The 21,219-nt window shown below is 36.7% G+C and overlaps 1 protein-coding gene across 3 annotated transcripts in view; it reads left to right on the forward strand.

Moving 5' to 3' along the window:
- Positions 1 to 21,219, forward strand: part of nrxn1a (neurexin 1a) — a 1,567,205-nt gene that overhangs the window by 1,426,588 nt on the left and 119,398 nt on the right. For 2 of the 3 annotated variants that reach the window (XM_048601292.1, XM_048601293.1), the window contains 2 exons: positions 14,081 to 14,170; positions 15,296 to 15,603. In XM_048601292.1, the coding sequence (XP_048457249.1) occupies positions 14,081 to 14,170; positions 15,296 to 15,603 (398 nt within the window). Of the gene's footprint in view, positions 1 to 14,080; positions 14,171 to 15,295; positions 15,616 to 21,219 lie in introns of all 3 variants that reach the window. The other variant, XM_048601291.1, reaches the window with a different exon arrangement.

A 21,219-nucleotide genomic window follows, 5' to 3' on the forward strand; every position in this document is an offset into this window, starting at 1 on the left:
GTCTAGGGTCTAGGCCCGAAACGTCAGCCTTCCTGCTCCTCTGATGCTGCTTGGCCTGCTGTGTCCATCCAGCTCTACACCTTGTTATCCTTAGCTCTGATGAAGAGTTATGTCGACTTGAAATGTTAGCTTAATTTCTCTCCACAGCTGCTGCCTGACCCACTGTGATTTCCAGCATTTTTTTGCGAAGAGTGCAGCATCCTTTTGGTTTTTTATTAGGGAGCATTATATTGTGGATTCTTACATGCAGTTCTCTGCAGACTCTTATGGGTTTAAATATTAGATTGCTGCATGCTTACTTATCAGAAAAAAAGACATGCACAGTAGTTGAATCTGTGTGCTCAGGTTCAGGCAGCCTCTTGTTATGTTAGGTGACCACCAGAAACAGATATTTGAATTTCAATTTGCAGAGGCTATTTCAGGCCCCTACCCACAAATGATTGGTGCCCAGCACCATACATGCTACATTTAGGTCTTTCAGAAACCAAAAACAATTGGTCCGTCAAAACTGCTAATGAAAGTGTAAGTGAAAACGCATTTAATTACATGAACATAGATCCCAAAGGAATAGAAGACTGCTTTTGCCTACAATTAAAACTGCTGTCTAATACTGTGGCCCTGGCCAATTCTTTATAACTCCTCCATTGAAATCAGATAGACTGCTGCTTACTCAGTGGAGAAAGAGAGAGAAAAAGAAAGAGAGAGATGACTGGTGGTAAGTTTTACTGGAGGATCATCACACCTCAGGTGAGGTTGAGAAGGTGCAGCATCATAAAACAGCCATCCACCCAATTGACCTTATCTACTTATTCTAGGGGGTTATCTATCTACCAAAGAAAGAGTTCTTCTCTTCTGCCTGATGTGTACACTGCCCAGTGATGAAGGGTTGGTTTGAGCAGCACTTCAGTCATGTACTGATAATATAAGAGGACCAATTTCATATGATGCTCACGCCATCATTTTCAAATCTTAATTCCTGTTTGTCACTGGGTTAGTGCCATAAGATATGGGAACACATTTTTGGCCCCAGACCATCACTGGAAATAATTTAGTGAAATTCACAACCCTTTCATTGGCATTGAGATTTTTGTCAGTCAGAATGTTAGAGCTAGTGAAAAAATTGCCCTGTTTCTTGAACAATAAATTTGTATGCATGGAAATATTGAACATATTTTCAATTTTGCAGTTGTAGTAAAGAGTACACCAACAAAAAGTTGTATTTCCTGAAATTGGAAATGCTTTATTGATTGTTGTAACATACTGAACTGTTCTGAGGTTTCCATGCGAGCTAGTACCAAGCTGTGATGTTTTATCTGAAACAAATTACTGTCACAAAACAACATTGATTTTGATTGGTTTGCTTTGACCAATTGATATGTTTTGTCAGAACTAGAATGTGTAGACCTCCTTTCTGAAAGATGTGTCTGTGAAAATAATGGTCATGTGATGCAATAATAATAGATGACAGCAGCCAGAAGCAAGATTCAGGGCACATGAAAAGCAAAACAAAAAAAAAATCTTTTTTGTCAATACAATAGTAACACAGATTGTTAGGAACCAGTGGTCAATTTTTGTATGGTTTGTAATTATCCTTCTTTTATTGGGCCACTGTAAAAACAATCACGCACAGGCCATTGTAACATTTAGGGCAAATCAACATGTTTTGTGAATACATTGCATGTCATATTGTACTTCAGTAAGTCCAATGAATAGACATCTGCCTGTAACTGTTGAAATCTAACTTTTTCAATTCTTAGAGCTAGTAGCATTTTTTCAGAAGATTATTAAATATTGTGGGGAATAGTCTTCTATCACTGGCAGATAGATAATTTTGTATTGTTACCTGGATGTCTTGTTCATTTTTTGAAAAAATGATGCCTGTAGCACTGTGATGCTAATGGTTTGCTGGTAAAATTACTTGTAGGGCATTGGTGTCATTGGGATAAAATATAATTCTTATTATAATGATAAGCCAATCTAAATGTTAGCTCTTTGAATTATTTTACTTTTCATTAGCCAAAGATTATGGGCCATGCATAAAATAAATTGGTGAGCTTTTCTTTTTGCAATTCCCTTACTTTTGAATAAATCAAAGAAAAGCCTTTCTTACATTGCATTAACTTTAATGTGGAGTACATACAAGTGTGATTTAATAGTTGTTCCACGTAAAACTTTCTGTTTTTATCAAATGGTTCTGACTAATTTGAAGCAATAATGATGAGAATTAAAGTTCTACCTCAGTGCAATTTCTTCTATTGTCAGAATCTGAATTAGAAGCTTTGGAAGTTAGAAATTACTATTCACAATATTATTGAATTAACACTCATTTGTATTGTCTTTTAATTCACAAAATAATGCAAAAGAATTTTATACAGTTTATGTTAGCTTCCTTCCTATTATTGGTAACAGTCATTGTTGACTTTAAAGAATGTTTATTTCAAGAAAACTGTCAATAAAGATCTGAATAAGTCAAAAAATGGACATTTAAAGCACAGAAGAATCTGTTTATCATGTCTAAACCATTCTTTGCTATTTTGCAATCTAAGTTGAATGCCATTGCTCTGTTTGCTGTCTGTTATTGTTCATCTTTAAATATTGGTGCACTTTTCGCTTCAAAGGCATCATGGTCAACTACTCCATGTGGCAAAATAGTTTGTGCTCCGAAAACCCTTCAAGTAAAAGATTTATTTTGGCTTGCCTTTTTTTTAATCAACAATTTGAAATTGACTGCCCTGATCACTAATTCCTTCATCAAACAAATAGTCTTTGCCTTTTCCTCTTTTTAAATTATTTCTTAATTTTAAAAATATCAATTATGCCTGCTCTTTGCCTTCTTTGCTCTAGTGAAATATTTGCTATTATTGGAAGCTATTCAGATCTTAAGAGTTTGTTGCATTGTTGCACACATGTAAATGTGGCTTAGAATTTATATAGATTTTTCTTTTCTCTCTGCTGACAGTTACAGTTTTGAGTTGAGTTTACTACCACTGGCTTTGATTTTTCTTTTGATAACACCATTATTGTTGTGAAAGTCCATGAACAGACATTAGAAAATTCTTATTGGACAATTAAGATCTGTGAGGGAGAATAATTGTCACCAAATATGATTACTACAACTCACATATTTTAAAAGGGAGAAAGGTATGCTGGCTGACTATGTTAAGCACTTGTCAACTATCATTGCCAATAGTAATTTCAACCGTACAATCTTGCCATATATAAAAGCTGCATGTAGACCAAGTCGGATAACTTGTCAATTACACGCATTCAGATAAATAAAACTATTTTCAAGGTTTTTATTATGATAGCTTATTGACTTTATGACACACAAAATATAGTAGTTTTATTTTGCCGCAAATACTGCTCATTTAATTTGTTGTCAACAATAATTAAGACATCTTTATCTCCAGATACTGTACGGATGAAATTGTCCCTACAAATACTTTTTGCACTGGGTTTTTTTCATGAAATTTGCTCAAAAATGGTCACAAAATAGGCCATAGTGCAGATCGAATTAATCATGGAAAGTCGTCATAAATTGTGTCCAGTACCTTTGAGGAGGTACTTAAAAGTGTCAGTTTAGGCTCAAGGGCACTAGTAGGTATGTTTCAAAGGTTTTTATTTACTAAGAAGCTGACTACTGTACATTATGTATTAGTTTAACTGTATAAAAAATATTAATTCATTTGGTTATGTTTATTTAAAATTGGATTATTCACAATTGGTAATTAAACACAGGTATTAAAAATGCAAAAATAAAACAAAGAATTGTGGATGCTGGAGATCTGAAACAAAAACATAAATTGCTGGAGAAACTCAGCAAGTCTGACAGTATCTGTGGGATAGTATGGTGACTTTTCATCAGAATTCATTGAATTTCTGTTATGGACTAAAAATGCATATTTTTTAGCCAAACACATTTCAGCTGTACTGATACGAATTACCACTCTTAAAAATATTAAGAAATGTTTTAAGTGTTATTTTAAAATAAATTATTTTTCAAAACAGCCCAATTGCATTGGTTCAAGGCAGATTTTACAATCAAAAATACATGCATAACTTTTAACGTAACTTGTGGAAAGAAATACTAGTGCAATTCTGAGTTCAATTTGTTATTAGAACCCATTTTACACTCAAACTAGAAATTTGTGGCTGCTATGTGGCCCAGAAAAAGAAAGATCTTATTCGGAGAAAATACCATTTTAGCAAACATGAAATAAAACAAACAAATCTAGCACAACTTTGCATTTACCTGCTTTCAGTAAATGGTGTCATTTTTTACTTTCAACACATAAAGAAACAATAATATCAAAAATTAACGTGTAATAAAATGAAAGAAAATAGTAGGCACCTGTATTTTTCTGCTATTGAGTCATTATCTACAAGATCTGTTTACATAGCTGGCCGATAGCATCAATAAAATGCATACAGTTTAAATTGTACAATTTGAAATAGATTACTCTTGGATAATAAAATGTCTTAGAGGCATAAATACAAATTGAAATGCCACTCTCAAATGAAGTGAAAAAGACCAAAGTACTTGCTTTGCCACAGGCTCCTTCTGTTAGCTTAGCTCTGACACGCAACAGATTTTATCTTCAGAATGCCATTTTCCATCAATTCTGGTGCCTATGGCTTTGACTTTGCAAGCTCTCATCTAAACAATGACCTCCTTTCCATTGTTCCAGTTGGTTGAATTCAAACCATGCATAACTCTTAGAAAATATAATGACAGGTTCCTACCCCGAGACATTTTGATGTAAGTGACAGACATTGAGAAAGTCCCTGTTCAAACTGTAATTTTCAGGTCTTAAACAGAAATGCTTTATTTGTATAAAAATTTATTGTTATCATTTCTTAAAAATAGACAACGCCATGTTAACTGTAACAATTGATGATTTAATTTCTTTTTAAACTGAATTTATAAACATTGCAAGTTGATGTTAAGCAACAAATAATTTATATATAAATATTAAACTCTAATTTTGTGACAATCACAAGAAAAAAAACCAAGCAGTTTATTGCAGTTGTTGTCTATGTGCCACTCCCTGTTGTGTGTTTTAATTGGATATTCCCCAAATGTTGGTGCTCAGATTTCAATGTGTTAGTAATCCATTTGTAATTGCACTAGAAGCAGCACGCCAGTTTTGTGTTGTCTGCTCATTCTGATGATTTAAGATCAAACCTGTTCTAGCAGCAGGGTTCATTGACTGGATATGAAGAAACGGGTCTGATATTGTGAGTGGCAAGCACCGCTTAAAGCTTACCTGCACTACTTAAAGCTTACCTGCACTGCTTAAAGTTGAGTTGTGTTGTGGCAGAAGCAGATGATGAGAGTTGTGATCAAAGAGAATCTGACCCAGAAAGAGTGAGGAATGACACAACATAAAAGAGTTCAAAGTTTTCAGACACTGCACTGGATGGCTTGGTAGAAAAAGGAGAAAGAAGAGATTCGCTGAATCTGCGCAGAAAGAAGGGGATTCGGTAGACACAGTGCAAAGGCAGCGAAAATACTGAACTGTGGAGGTCGCTGTCATGGATGCAGCCAGAAAAACTTGATACAATGCCTTAAGGAGTTTGATGAATTCACACACGCAGTTAAAGCCATCATCTTAAAATGCTATAACTGCATCAGTACCCTCAGACGCTGCTTAAATCACCGCATGTACATCACTCACCTACCAATAAGCTCTATCAATCAGACCTCATACCTAACATTCATATGTTTCACTTATATTCACGCATTTAGCACTGCTACAAGATTCACACCCACATCTCACGAGTTGCACACATTGCCAGCCATTGAACCATGCCAACCGCATCATGCAAGAGATTAAATTACACTTAATGACACATTTCCTGCATCTTTTGCTGCACAGTGTGCTGCACAATCAGAAATAGTAGCTGCCAACTAAAGGGTGAAAATGAGCACCTGCATGTTCTCACCCCCGTGGATATGATGGTACTGGCCATTATCAGCATATCTGTTGCTGAGTCCATGGCCAGTGAAGAGGCGAAAACCATTAAAGTTTATGGTTTGCTTACATCTCACATTTTTCTAAGATCCCACCATTTCCATCGTAGCCAAGCAGAGAGCAGCCAGCATTTCACTGATAGTCGTCGGAAGTCTCTATGAAATGGTTCTTAATAGGGTCTTTGAGTATGCAAATTAGGTGGTCATTTGCCTGGATAATGCAAGCACTTAGCATTGAAGCCCACTGCTGGGTAAATGCTATGGTGGCAGGACAGTGCTATAGTGTTGAATTGAAACCAGTCCTGTTTAGGCGGCCTGTAACATTCTGCCCATTGTTTCAGCCCACTAACAGGCCTGCTCTGTCACAGTTCATGTAGCAGCATGACTTTCATTGGATGCATGCTGTGGAACTCGGCATAAGATGAGCGCATGAGTCAATAACCATGGTTTTGGCGGAGAGTCCTTGCCCAAAGGCCGCCCTTTAGATTCTGTGAAAAGTTAGCTGATGTTACTCAGCCATCTTGCTTCTCCAGCAATTTAGAAAATTCTGTTTATAATCATCATAGATATGGTTCCATTCCAATAATTTTGGCAACGATGTGTTGTAAGTTACAAGGTTATATTTTTTAAAAACAGAATGGCAGGACTGAAATGAAGCAACATACTGTCGTCAACTGCAGATTAGATTCCTAGAGGATGGCTTTAAATGTTATGACATTCTGACTTCAGAGCAATCTATAACCATGCCCGTTCATTCAAACTCCTTAGAGATCTGCAAAATGTCACCAGCAAGGAACTAAAAGGAGTCTTGTGTCAGCAAATAGCAACTAATCCACAAAATGATTTGAGGCAACTCATTCTAGGCTATTTTAAAAAGTTCTATTTTTATCACAAAACTCTTGAATCCTGCAATGTTAATTTTTCTCTCAACTTTGCCATCATATTTGCAGATTTAACATTTGTGAAAATAACTGACCTGCCGATTTGATTTTGTGCACTATGCACTTCCTGTTTCTGGCTCACACACTTCAATGAGGTTAAAAAAAACACATCTTTCCTTAGTCTAGAAACAAAACCAAGAGAAATGTTTAACAAGTGAGAAAGTCAATATTGCCAAACATTATAATTGTTGCTCATGTTAAAATTATGAGATGATACAAATTATATCTACAATTCAAGTCATTCACTTCCACCTTAATTTTGTATTAAAGTTAGTCCATCCCTTTTGTGTGTCAGAGAGATAATAAACAGTCTTTTTACTTCTGCTTTATATGTGCTGGCATCACAGCTTAGTATTTGTATTCTAACAACATTTATGTGGACACTGTATCCATTTACAGTGGATAAAAGTGGTCAGCCCATCAGGCCCTTACTCCTCACCATCATCCTGTTTCACTGTATTAGGATACATTTGACTTCCTCTTTCTAATAAACAGTAATAAACTCCAACCCCAATTTATTAAGTGGGGAAAAACAGTCTCTCCCTGACATACAACCCTCAGATATATGCTGATTCCAGATTCGACAATTCTGGATAAAATACAGTACCAGTAGAGGCAATCCAGCAAACATTTCCATTTTCATTGTAGTTTGTGATGCTTGCTATCTTTCCTTCAACTTCTGGCATCTTTATCGTGATTCATTCTTTTTTTTCAATAAGTTACCATGACACCCCTAAAGCCCAACTATCCACGTACATTTATTCAAACTCCTGAGCAGTTGTGAAAATGTCATGATCAAAACATTAAAAGCAAGTTCTTTTTCAGCAAGCCTCTTGACCACAGCACCAAGTTAATGCATTCATAATGAAACATTTTCTGTTAATTGCTGTTTCACCTTAATAGTGCCTGTTACAAAATTAAAATGATCTTTAAATGTATAACAAAAGACGTTTGCAGAACGCCTGCATTCTCTAAATTGAAACAAATAGAGTCTAAATAGTTGTGATCTATTAACAAATGGCATTTCATAATATCATAAGGCTAAAATGGTGGCACGGTGACTCAGTGGTTAGCACTGCTGCCTCACAGCGCCAGGGACCCGGGTTCAATTCCAGCCTTGGGCGACTGTCTGTATGGAGTTTGCACATTCTCCCCGTGTCTGCGTGGGTTTCCTCCGGGTGCTCTGGTTTCCTCCCACAGTCCAGAGATGTGCAGGCTAGGTGAATTGGCCATGCTAAATTGCCCGTCGTGTTCAGGGATGTGTAGGTTAGGTGGGTTGTAGGGGAATGGGTCTGGGTGGGATGCTCTGAGCGTAGTTGTGGACTTGTTGGGCCGAAGGGCCTGTTTCCACGCTGTAGGGATTCTATGATCTTCTAAGTTTTCTCAGTCAGTATAAGGGAAAACTCCAGGAAAGGAACTTCAAAATACATATTATCAAAGCTTTACTTCAACTAAAAATGCTTTGACTAATTATACCTCAGTACAGTCTTTGCAATACAAGTCAGTCACATCACCAGCTTAATAATGGGCAAATTGAATTCTTGAAGAGCAGCAATGCATTTCTTAGCAGACTGAAGAGGTGAATATTCTTCTTCTTGCTTGTCCTTATGAAATAACTTTGAATGACCTCAACCCTGTTCCTTGTGGAAGGGATCCACAGCAAAAAAATTGCTAGAATTCACCAACATCTCCCAGATTAACTGTGAATATTTTTGAATAGTCAATTTAGTGCAACAGCAGGAGATGTTCCAAGACTGGGCTATGGTTAATTCTTGAAATGATTGAGTTGTGTTGGCTTGGGGAAGAGAGAAACAGACTGAAGGTTCCTCGCCGTGTTTCAGAGGCATATACTCCTGTAGATTTCATTAGAATGGTATTAGTAGCACCAGCTTTGCAAATGTGTAAGTATCATATCCATTCTTATCCTTATACAGGATGGACAGATGAGGAGATGTTCCAAAGAGGGAGGAGAGAAGAAAATCCTTTATAGGGAAATCTTGTCATTAAATGGTTCATTGACAATCTTCATTGCGCTTGCAAGTTTTTTGTTCTGCTCAGTGCATTGATCTAACTTCAGACAATCTATCTAAATATGAGGATAGTAGAGGAGACATTTAAATGAGAGCTCAGTAGTCTGAGGTGCATGTACAATATCTATTGGGTATCATTTGACAAAGAGTAGAGGTGTCCTGTCTATTATTTATTTTTCAACCAGTACCGGCAAAATACTTTAACTAATTATTTATCTTATTATTGTTTGTAATACCTTCCTTTTGCAATATGGCTGCCATTTTCAACTACACTGAAACTAGAAATGATTACATTCTAAAGTAAATAATTGAATGCAAGGCATTTTGTAATGCCTGATGAAAGCCAGTGCCGTATGAATGCAGCCTCTTCTTCCCTCTTTACCTTGCCTTTCAAATGTCTATTAAGCAGCACAAATGCACTCAAATATAAATGAAACCTATTTCAGTCAAGGCTGAAAGTTAATTGGGAGAACTAGAGATTCAAATCTGCATGTTGCATAAATTCTCTGGTGTGCTGTCTCAAGGTGTCAATCTCCAACATCTTAGAAAACATGTTAATTTGAGATATTATGTTCATTAACTCTTTCACATATCAAGTCACTTCTTTGTGCTTTTCATCTGCTTGCATTTGTATTCCATGTTGAGGAAGTAAAGTAACTATGGTACAGCAATGAAGTGGTTCAATAAAGGGAAATCATGCATGATCTTCAGACACCTATGACTAAATTGTGCTAATGGAAAGTAACTGAAACATTTAGGGGATGCCATAAACTATAAATGAGGCTTGGCCCTGAATTTTTCAGCTGATGGAGAGGCTCTTTATCTTAATAAAAAAAAGATATCAGAGATATGAATCCAGAAATCCTAATCCCCCACCATTTTCAGAGGGGTGAGAGAATGAGGTGAGTTCTAATTTGCATGCCCATAGTTCATGGTGAGTTTTAATTTGGATAGTTCACAGAGGCAATTGCATATGCTAAAGTGCAATGGTCTCAATCAGATCTAAAGTTTGCGAATGGGAAGTTCAAAATACAACTTGTGAACTTTAGTTCCGGTGAATGAAAGCCCAAATGGAATTGTTTGGAAATTTAATAGTGTCCTTTTAGAGAGTTAAAACACCTCTTTGGATATGGCCCTGGTTCACTTCAGCAAGAGGTCACATGACCTTTGTGAAGAGTAAAGTCAATTTTGGAATGTGCATGAAAGGTAGATAAACTTGTTAGAACTGTCAGGCACCTTGAAGCTGTTAAGAGAATTGTCAAAGGGATCTGTCAAGCTGAAATTTAAATCCTTTAAATATCAGACAAAAAAGGCTACAGCTTTAAAAAATAGTCAGTACTCGGTATTTCTCTCGATCTGTTCAGATGAGCTCGAGTGTTACCATGGCAAGACGAGGGCCGCATAAGTGACTTCACAACCTTTCCTTATCACAGTGTGGTGTCTGTCAGTTCATAGTTTGATTGATTGCTCCAAGTTCTTATAAAGTGGACCTATGAATACAGATATTCCTATTTTGTAAGGGATAATGGAAAATTAAACCTAGTGAATAGATTTTCATTGAAAAAAATGTCATGAATTCAGCTTTAAATACTTAAGTACTTTATTTATCTGCTTGGATACTCTGGGAGCTTTGGCTTTGAGGTCTAGTAGAGGGCTATCAGTGTAAGCAGAGTAGCATAGGTTGACGGTATGGAGGATAGATGAGGAACACAAGGTGGCACAGATGAAACATGGCATAATGATGTCCCATTTTCACTTTACTCCCACCCTGGAATGAAAATCCAAACCTCAGGGACACTTTTCCTGGGTTTGGTTTAGGGAGCTGTGATTCGTCTCAACTCTGTGCTCCTGATTCTGAAACAAAAATTCAGACCATGGTCCCTTTATAAAAATCATCTGAATCCTCAAGTGAGTTGAAAGCCTTGACCTTATTATCACCAATAAGATTTCTTCAATGTGTTAGCTGGTATCAGTGTTAAAACAGTTTGATCCCATTATAACAGATTTAGGCCCTTCCCGTTTTTACTTGTAAAGTTATGCTGACGCAAATTGCTAGGATGGAGCACATTTTCATTAGCTAATGGTGATATTCAAAAAAAGTATTAATTTTCTATATTGGTGATTAAAATATTGCTAATGAGCACTGATGTCGACTGAATATAAGTTTGTGGCATTCAATAGGTAACTGTTCCTCAACAGACAATGTCATAGTTGTAAAAAAATGAAAGAACTGCGGATGCTGTGAATCAGGAACAAAAACCAAAGTTGCTGGAAAAGCTCAGCAGGTCTGGCAGCACCTGTGAAGAGAAATCAGAGTTAACATTTTGGGTCGGGTTCTGAGAAAGGCTCACCAGACCCGAAATGTTAATTCTGATTGATTTCTCTTCACGGATGCTGCCCGACCTCCTGAGCTTTTCCAGAATGTCGTAGTTGTATTGTCTTTTGCATGAATGGCATAGCAAGCAGAGTCCAGGCATAGTTGTGGTATTAAAGCTTGCATAAAAATTAAAAACACACAAACACGGTATTAGATAAAATGGCACAATATCAAAACTGTATTCAAAGTTTTCACTTCAAAACTCTTGAGGTCTGCTATTGTGGCTTCTAATGCTATCTGTGCTACTTGATTAGTGCAGTATTCTGACATGCCCATGTAATCTATCGGTATGTGTTATTGTACAGTGGTTTGATTTAGATTTACACATTTCTACTACAGAAGCAAGGAGACATTGTGGTAAAGAATTACAAATGTTTATTTTCAGAAAGCCCAGTAAGCATTGTTTCTCTTTGAATAAATCAAGTGTTGCACAATTGATGATACAATAAACATGGAAATAGCCTGGGAAGGACAGTGAAGGTTAGTGTTACTTAGTTGTGACCTGCTAGCTAAATAATGTGAACAGAGCAGACAAATATATAAAAATGAAGTGGAGTTTGTCAAGATAAGATATATACACTAGACTTAGTCTTTCCGTAGCTTCAGCTTCTTATCCATCTCTTTCATTGCCTTTCAACGATGATGCTGCTGTTTCATGTCAAGTGACTGACACCTTTATTTGAAAAAGGGCAAGATAGAATTAGGCTTCGACAGTGGCAATATAATATGTCGGGAAAGAAAAAAAGAACATGCCAGTTGGCTTGACATAGCTAGTCTATCCGATCTGACCTGCAGGTATGAAGATATGATTAAGATTCTTTTCTGCTGCTTTCTCTCAATTCTGCTGCAGATTTTACTTCTGATTCAAAGGATTGACCTCTTTCACTTTTTCACTGCTTTCTCAGATTGTGTTAAATTACTGTTATTCCCTTGAAGTCTACCTTTTCAAACAGAATTAATACACTACAATGTGACAAAATATTGTCTACTCGGTGAAAGAATGGAGCTACGTGGAATTCAATCAGCAAGGGCAATGTCATAGCACAACACTTGGATGATCATCTTTGATCCAAACTGAATCCTTTTCAAGTGGACTTCCAATGTGGCAAAACAAGTTTCAAGCTAGAAACCTGAATGCCTGTGCGTTATAGTAAATGAGACATACCACTCAGACTGAGCCACATAAATTTTGATAACTGTGTGGCGAAAATATGGTTATCCCAACCAGGCATCTATTGGAATAGATTATTTTTTTTAAAACTGCAAGCTATTATAAGTTAGTAAATGAAATGTTTAAAAAAGTATAAAAGAAATAAAGTTATGTCCTTATCGTTGACACTTACATCATCTTGTATGCTTCATTTTTTGAAAAAAATATTGTGTGTTCTGAGTGTGGGCAGTATGAACAATGCCATTGTTAATTGCCCATGTCCAGTTGTCCAGTGAAGGTTTGGCTTGGTTCAACAGAGTAAGTTTCCAGTTATTTGATAACGTTAACTATTATTGACCTGGTCATTACCACATATTTATAATGTGGTGTGGCAGATGGTTGGTTTGTATATTATTTTAAATATGAAAGGTTGTATTGAGTTATGTCAGAATTGCAGCCAACAGATAGATATTGCACATAGATATGTCAGAGGGAATAACTTACCTTATTGTAGTGGTTTGTTGAGTGTCAAGCCATACATGGGCTGTTTGCAGAAAAGCTAAAGGCCTGACTGAGCTGAAAGTAAATAATACAAACTTCGTATAAAACCATTTTAAATGGAACATTAAACACAAAACTCTGAGTGTATTTTAATTGTAAAATGAAAAATCACAAAGACAAAGACAAATTGACATTCTATGAACCTTCTGGTTATTTGTGGGTGTTCCTAAAAAAAACATTGTGTGGAATCATGAAATAAATCCAAATTCATTTTTTACATTTAGAATGATTTGGAGAGTAGAAATTAATTCAATAAGAAACAAACACACAATTTTAAATAATCAGTTGCTTACGACCTGATGTCAAGGAAGAAAGAAATGGACTGTTAAATTTACAGTAGCTCTTGTCAAAGCCTCATTTGCTTCATAATAAGAACAGTATTATTATCTACATCTGTGATTTTATATAGGTATTATTAATATACAATAATTTTTATTACAGCTGATTTTCAGCCTAATGGATTATTAAAAACTATTAGCATTCATTTTACCACTTTATGCTTTCCTAATTTGAGTGAGTTAATGTGTTTTTTTTTATTTTGGAATACAAAAAAAGAACAAATTAACATCAGCTGTATCTTAAGGCATGGAAGAAATAGTTTGTGTCACAGGCATTAAGATTTCATAGTCTTTTCTTTAAGAGACTAATATGGAGAACAGTTACAGTGAACACAAATAAATCTGACAACTGACACAAGGTTTAACTAGTTAATATGGGCTCTTTTCAAAACAAGCAGACAGATGAATATTTTTGTAAAGCTGTTATATGATATTATATAATTTGTTGTTCTGGTTTTGTCTATAATATAACTTCAATAACTTAGTTGGCGATGCAGCTTTCTAATTCTTAATTAATACAATAATTTTGTTTGCTAAAAAAAATTAAATGCCTGAAAAATTTGAAATTTGAAATGTTGTAGGTAGCATTTCTTAAACTTCCAAATTCAAAAATTCATGTGACAACTGTATAGCTCAAGCTTTAAGTATTAACCTTTAACCTTTGACCTTACAGATTTTAACCAATGAAATGTCTCTTTAAACTTTAAAGGAAACAATGATAACGAACGCCTGGCGATTGCTAGACAGCGAATCCCATATCGACTTGGTCGAGTAGTTGATGATTGGCTACTCGACAAAGGTAAAAACATTGATTAAAACTTCAAATAAAAAATAATTTGAACATAAACAAGTAGCGTTGGATTGTAACACTAATAAACTTAAAATATAAATTGCCAGTAAAATTAAATAAAACAAAATGTTTTAAACAGTAGTTAGAAATATTTACATTGCGTGTTGAATAATTCTTTTCCCATTATGAAATATCAACAGTTTAATAAGCATACCCCATTAACTTAAGGTTAAAGGGACTGTTAAATATAGACTTCTAATTGTGGTCAATGTACAACATTAATCCTAGACATTTAACAAACAGTGATAAATCCTGTACAGAATATGTTTACTATGTCTAAATTTAGTTATTAAAGGATGGACAATTAGCTGTGATCCATGATTTTTCATTTCTGCAACAACGTCCTTTTAAACGGTAGATAACTTAAATAGTGTTTCATGTGAAATTGGAAATAAGATCTGAAGTCCCTTTAACGTTTACTTCAAACATTCGAAGAAATTGTAGTTTGAAAAAAAGTTAACAATAAAAAATTACATTTGCTGCATGTTTTTTGCTGTGCAAAAACTGAACCCTTTAAAAGTATTATAAATGATTTTTGTCAAAAAAATCAAGAAGTGGTACTGTTGCAAAAGGCTTGTTCTGTTGGAGTGAAATGTTCCACATAATTTTCTCATTTTATGTGTCACTTGTTAGTTTACATTTGCATTGACAGTTTGTTTTTCATTTTAAACCAGAAGGCAGTTTTGCTGGAAGGCAATCAAAATCATCATGTGATCTCACAATACGTTCTCTTATTTTTGTGAAGCAACATTTTGTACTATTGTTAATGCTTGTGTCCTAAATTCAATAAAAATTGCTTTTGAAAGAATGTTCTACAAAGAAAAAGAGGAGCACACACATCTGATTGCCCTTTAAGCAACCAAAAAAGTGAGATTGATCGAAGAAAATATGCATCTGTCACATATTCCATTGAAGAGCAATAAATTGCTATTCACAGTACTTTTCAGTAATTTATTGTGATCATTAACCACCTCATAAATTACTTGTTTCTTCACATAAATGTAAAATAAAATTCTTATTTTAATTAAGTCCACATTCAACATTTTTCCTATATATGTAACGATGTTTTCACAGGACGGCAACTTACAATCTTCAATAGCCAAGCAACTATAAAAATTGGTGGCAAGGACAAAGATCGTCCATTCCAGGGACAGCTAACTGGCCTGTACTACAATGGCTTGAAAGTACTTAATATGGCAGCTGAAAGTGACCCAAACATCAGAATAGAAGGAAATGTGAGATTAGTAGGGGAAGCATCCTCAATGACGACAGAAACAACAACAACATCAAAGCCAGCAGAAATATCAACCACCATTATGGAAACTACAACCACCATGGCCACTACTACCACCAGAAAAGGAAGGTCTACAACCACAAGAGATGTCATGACTCAGGTAAGTAACCCCGGGTTTTCAATTTCTTCTCGTGTTATTTTTGGAATTTGTGAAATATGTTAAGTTGGTGCCTTGGTCATTATGTTTCATTCTGAGGACCAAGGGAAGAAATTACATTAATTTCCTATAAAAAGCCATAATGAAGAGCTATTTTTCTATAGTGTTTTCTGTGACTTCTTTGATTGTCCCTCTAAAAATGTGAGATGCTTAGGAAGGTGATTGGACAAAGTGAATGGATCAGCCATGCTAGCAGTGCTAATGCCAATCAAATTCTGAGTTTCATTACAATAAACCTTAAGAGTCATCTCATGTCGAGAAATATATGATAAAATTATTGAAATCATCCACTATGGGGCATTTGGAAGATACTGATGATCAAGACAAGTGAATCAGGTTGGTTACCCAATTAGCTTTTAAAATGGAAAAGAGACAATTTTCTTGATTAAAGAAACAACATATTTAGCAAACAAAATAAATTACATAAAAACATGCTTATGCCAAAGTTTATGATGCAGCTATTATTGGAATTGTGTAACTCTATGAATTTGCTTTTTGGCCTCATTCTGCAGATCATATTGGTGCCGCAAATTGAGGGCATCTGTATGTCATGACTATCAGATCCACTGGTCCATTTCCTTCACTAATAAACGTCAAAAATAGAGAATGAATCAGCAAATAACATCAAGAGAAATAGAGTGGAAAATTAAGAAACAGAAGTACAGAGGAAGATTTTCAGTGGCCTGATGCTCACTAATTGGTTCCCTCTCTGACAGATTGACTGAGAGCAGGGGTGCCAGTTGCTGGGGAATGTATAAATCTGCCCATAGGACAGGAGGTTGACTAAAGGTTGCAGGTCTGGGGTTGGTGGATACTATTTGGGTGTGTGAGATTAACTGGAGTGAAGGTTGGAGAGGGCAGCAAACAGGAGGAGGATTGAACGTGACGAGTAGGAGTCAATTGAGAATTGATTTGATGAAAGTTAAGGCAAGGTATGGAAGGAGAAGCTGATCAGTATTGCGGGTTGGCACTGTGTGAGAGGTCAGAGGGCTCAGAGACAAGGGATTTCTGATCACAATGGCCTCTCAGGCGAGCACCTGGATCCGGGCGCTGGATGTGAATGCACTTCATTCCTGAATCAACCAAGTGTTCACTTTAGAAAGCTAGCTGGCCAAGAATAGATAAATTTAAATAGTAGAATGCCTTTTAAAAAGAGCTCGCAGCATCAAAACTGTAAGACACCTCTTTGAATTGGGATTGGCCACCCATTCATCTGTTGGATTCAGTTTGAATCGGAATGAGCGTGTTGGAAGGAGGTTTGTATCTAAGTCAAGCTGTTTGCTTTCCTCTTCGTTGAAATTCAGCCAAAAGAAAGTGAACTAAAGGCGAGGGGCAAAATTTGGAATCATCTTTGTTTGGTGCAAAAGCAGAGGAAAAAAAAACACGTTCACTCCAAGAAGACAGGCCTGTCGAATTTTCAGCTCAGCAGATGCTTAAGAGGACACCAGCATCATTCCTTTCAACTGCAGGCCACAGTTTATGACGTCTCACCCACTGGGACCTGCCAACCTGGCACCTCCACAAAGGAGGACATGGCCACTGCTGGTACAACATGCCCCAGGATCCTAAGCTGGACACATGGACAAAGGAAGGGGTTGTTAGAGAGAGGCGTTTCTTGCTGAGTGGCTGTTTGCAAGAGAGGGAAGTCATTGGACCTGGAATCAAAGGCAGGGAGTGACTGTCAGTAGTAGGTTAGAGTTTGGGACAGAGGGAAGAATATATGATCCAAGTCTGAAATAGAGCCAAAATTTTCATCTGGTACATTTCACTAGTGTGAGGAAGAAAATTTATGTGTATTTGCATGATTCGCTTGCCAATTCAACACATGACATGTATAACAACATTTTCATTTCACAAGCATTTAATTTAAAATATCCAAACTTGAACCGGACTGAATTGGAGGTTTGTTTATATATGTTATTAATTATTCATGAATGTAATTTAATTGAATGAAATCTATTGCCCTATACATACTATATCCGGGAGGTGGTGAAAGAACATCTTATTGCTTTTATTTCCCAAGTGTCTCAGTTCAACTGATACAAACTGTGCCAAATTTCTAATTTTCTTAGTTGGTCAAATGTAGATTGATGACGTTTTCAACTTTATGTAAGTCAATCACAAATCATTCTATCAAAGATGTTGATTATTGCCACTGTGGTTGTTATCGCTATAGTTAATGTTTGCAGTAACTCTGTAAAAACATGAAATAAAGTGAGCATGAATCGAGTGTTGCCATGATTGAAAAATTAAAATCTGAGAAAAGTCCAAGCCAGTGAAAACTTAGCTCGGAGGTTTGTTTTTGCGGCACCAAAGTCAGAGTGAAAATGACAAAAACAAGACGACTACCAATCAAGTTGATTGGCAGCTCTCTGAGGCAAGACTTCTGCCCAAGTGAGGGGCCCATGTTCCATCTTCAGCCAATTAATGTTAGAACATCAAATAACTGCAGGGCTAGTGTGATTAGTATGTTGTGAGGTTTTGTGTTGTTGGTGTATCATGCGAATTCAAAGTAAAACCAAGAAATGGATGAGATTTGAAGAAAAGGACGTATGAGGTGTTTTCTTTGGAGAATAATGTTGAGGACTCAGACAAAGGACAGTCCTATGTGGCGTGCACCAGAGATTGATGGTGAGATCCCTACTGTTTCTAATTTACATTAATGATGAATTCAGGAACTCTTGACAAATTGATTAAATTTACAGATGATGCTAGCTGATAGTGGGGGGTTGGGTGCATTCAACTGTCATGAGGAAATAGATAAGATGTTTAAATGGCTGGAACTGTGCAATTTAACACAGATAATGGTAAATAGTCGTGTATTTGAATAGGAAATGAGTGACATAAGTATGATTGCTATGAAATAGTTTAGCAGCAATTTTGGAAGTAGTGGTAGCAGATTGCACTTAATATATGCACTTATTATAAAGCAAAAGTATTGGTAAATAGAGTGCAAATTACATTAAGCAGTACAGCGAACAGATCCTGTTGTAGTCTTGAGCGACCTATCAGATCTAACTGACAGAAACTTGACAATTACTTTCTTAATGAATGTTCCCATATATGTCAAAGTTGCATTTTGACACAGCCCAAGCTCGAGTTAGGTCAGAATGACAGAACTGTGTCAGACTGTGACACATGAGGTACAAGGGGCTTGATTTTCATCTTTGTACCTTGAATTGGGAGAGTTTCACCTCAAGCTAGCAGCACTGACTAATGTTATTTTCATCCATCAGAGTTGGGGACAGTTGGCCAATGTTGACACAGCCAAGTTTAAAAAAAACACACCTACATTCACAGACAGTGTCTCACGTCTGGAGAATGCTATGAGAATATCTAAACTTTCCCCCACACCCTCACCACTATATCCCCATTCATGTCTCATTCTCTCTCAGCCCTCATAGCTCACTGTACCTTACCAAACTCACCTCATTAACTACCTCCTCTGTCCCAAATGCATTTTTTCACATCTGATTCTAGTCCCATCTTACTATGCACTGTCCCCAGAACTACTCACCAATCAGCAGATACTCTGGTGCCCATGCCATCTTTAAAAACCCTGCATGGCCCCTGATGTTTGCCTTGGTCCTGGCAGACGTGGGGAAATTGATGCCCCACTTTGAGGGCAGGAAGCTGGACGTTCTGTTGTAGTGGGTAATGCAAACTGAGATGTCCTCTTCTCAAGGGTCAGCTGTGGGGTTGGGACACCAGACCGAGCCAGCCTGGCCCGAGTTTGTTACCCTGGTTAGAGCAGTTCCAGGCATCTTGTGGAATGCCAAGCACAGTAGGAAGTTGGTCAATGTCTTTCTGCCCTCTGCCAGTGTCAATGCCACCATCTTCTCTCCATTATCTCATTCTCGCTCTATTTGTGCTTCCATACCCACCTCTGACCAAGGCTCATGCTTTACTATTCTCTCTGTTGCCTGGAACATGTTTCGCTCACTGACTATCACTCACCTCACCCCTAATACTAGTAACTCTGCCTGGACTCTGTGCTGCTCACTCACAGGACATCTCTCACCTGCACCAAAAGTAACAGCTGTGCCACCCACTTTTATCTCCCGTAATATCTGTCTTTTTCATTCCAGGAGGAAAGCAGCCAAAAATCACAGAAATGTTATGGCACAGAAGGAGGCCACACAATCTATTGTGCCTGCTCGTAAATGAGTGTCATTGTCTAGAGTCAATCTCCTGCTTTTTGCCAATACCCTTGCACATTATTTCTATTCAAATCATCATCCAATATCCTCTTGAATGTCTCAATTGAACTTGACTTCATCTTGCTTCCAGGAAATGTATTCCATAAAATCATAGAATCCCTACAGTGTGGAAACAGGCCCTTTAGCCCAACAAGTCCACACCGACCCTCAAAGCATCCCACCCAGACCCATTCCCCTATAACCCACCTAATATATACATCTCTGAATACTATGGACTAATACTGAAGCTGGTCAGCCTAACCTGGAGCAAACAATTGGAAAAGATTCTGTGGAGCAGTTATAATCATTCTTTTAAAAGGCATGGATTAATCAAAGACAGGAAGCATATTTAAAAGATTTCAATGTATACTTGAAGCACCTTATCTTAGAAGGATATTGGCTAAAAGCTGAAGTTTGGGGTATGGCAGCATAACTTAATTTAGTATACAGACATGATGAGCCACACGACCACTTAGCACACAATTGATTATCTATATATACAATTTAATGCTTCTCCAGGAGTGGGCTTAGAGGTGGGAGGGGTGAACCATGTATTAGGGTGGTAGGGTACACAATAGTAAGCCTTTCAACTTTCTGACGCCGCTCAATGCGTCCGAGCAGGAAGAATAGCACTAGAAGTTCTATGGAAGTGATTAGTATTGAAAAGGATTTTCTGTGATTCACAAACTTTTTCTCGTTAAAGTCTCACATGTCTGGGAGAGGTATATTTTGCTTGTGCGATTGAGGAAAATTGATGAGATTGAAAACAATTTTCATCTGCAATTTCATTGCCGTGGTGAAGCATCTATATCACCATATTGAGAATAATATTATTCATAGCAGAACTGTCTTGGTATAATGCACAAGTTTTGTTGATAAGCTGAAAAATTCCTTATATTAGACTATCCAATCCTTAGCCAAGAGTGGTTTTTGGGCGAGTGAAACACCCTCAAGTGGTGTTAAGGTTTTTTGTCTGCAGTGTTCTCTGATCCTCTGCCATAAACACAGTGAGGAATGGCAGAAATTCCATACATACAATGTAAATGACCATTTACACAGTTTCTCTAACATTTTTATGAAAGTTTCCATCGGATATCAGTGGGAATTCTTCGTGCTTTATTTTTGTAATAAAGATATCTTGCCTTCTTTACCTTCTTTTAATTAAACAGTTGGGAATTGTCTCGGTTAATGGAACCTTTACCCACTCATAAATAATAGAAAGTGCAGTTAATTTCGATCAATACATGGAGGTGTCCATTGAATTTTTTTTCATTGTCCAGTAAATTGCAGTAAATACTATACCACAAATTATCACATTTATAACCTCCTAAAACTGCCTTTGAGTTAG

Source organism: Rhincodon typus, chromosome 9 (genome assembly GCF_021869965.1).
Source record: "Rhincodon typus isolate 14 chromosome 9, sRhiTyp1.1, whole genome shotgun sequence".
NCBI lineage: Eukaryota > Metazoa > Chordata > Chondrichthyes > Orectolobiformes > Rhincodontidae > Rhincodon > Rhincodon typus.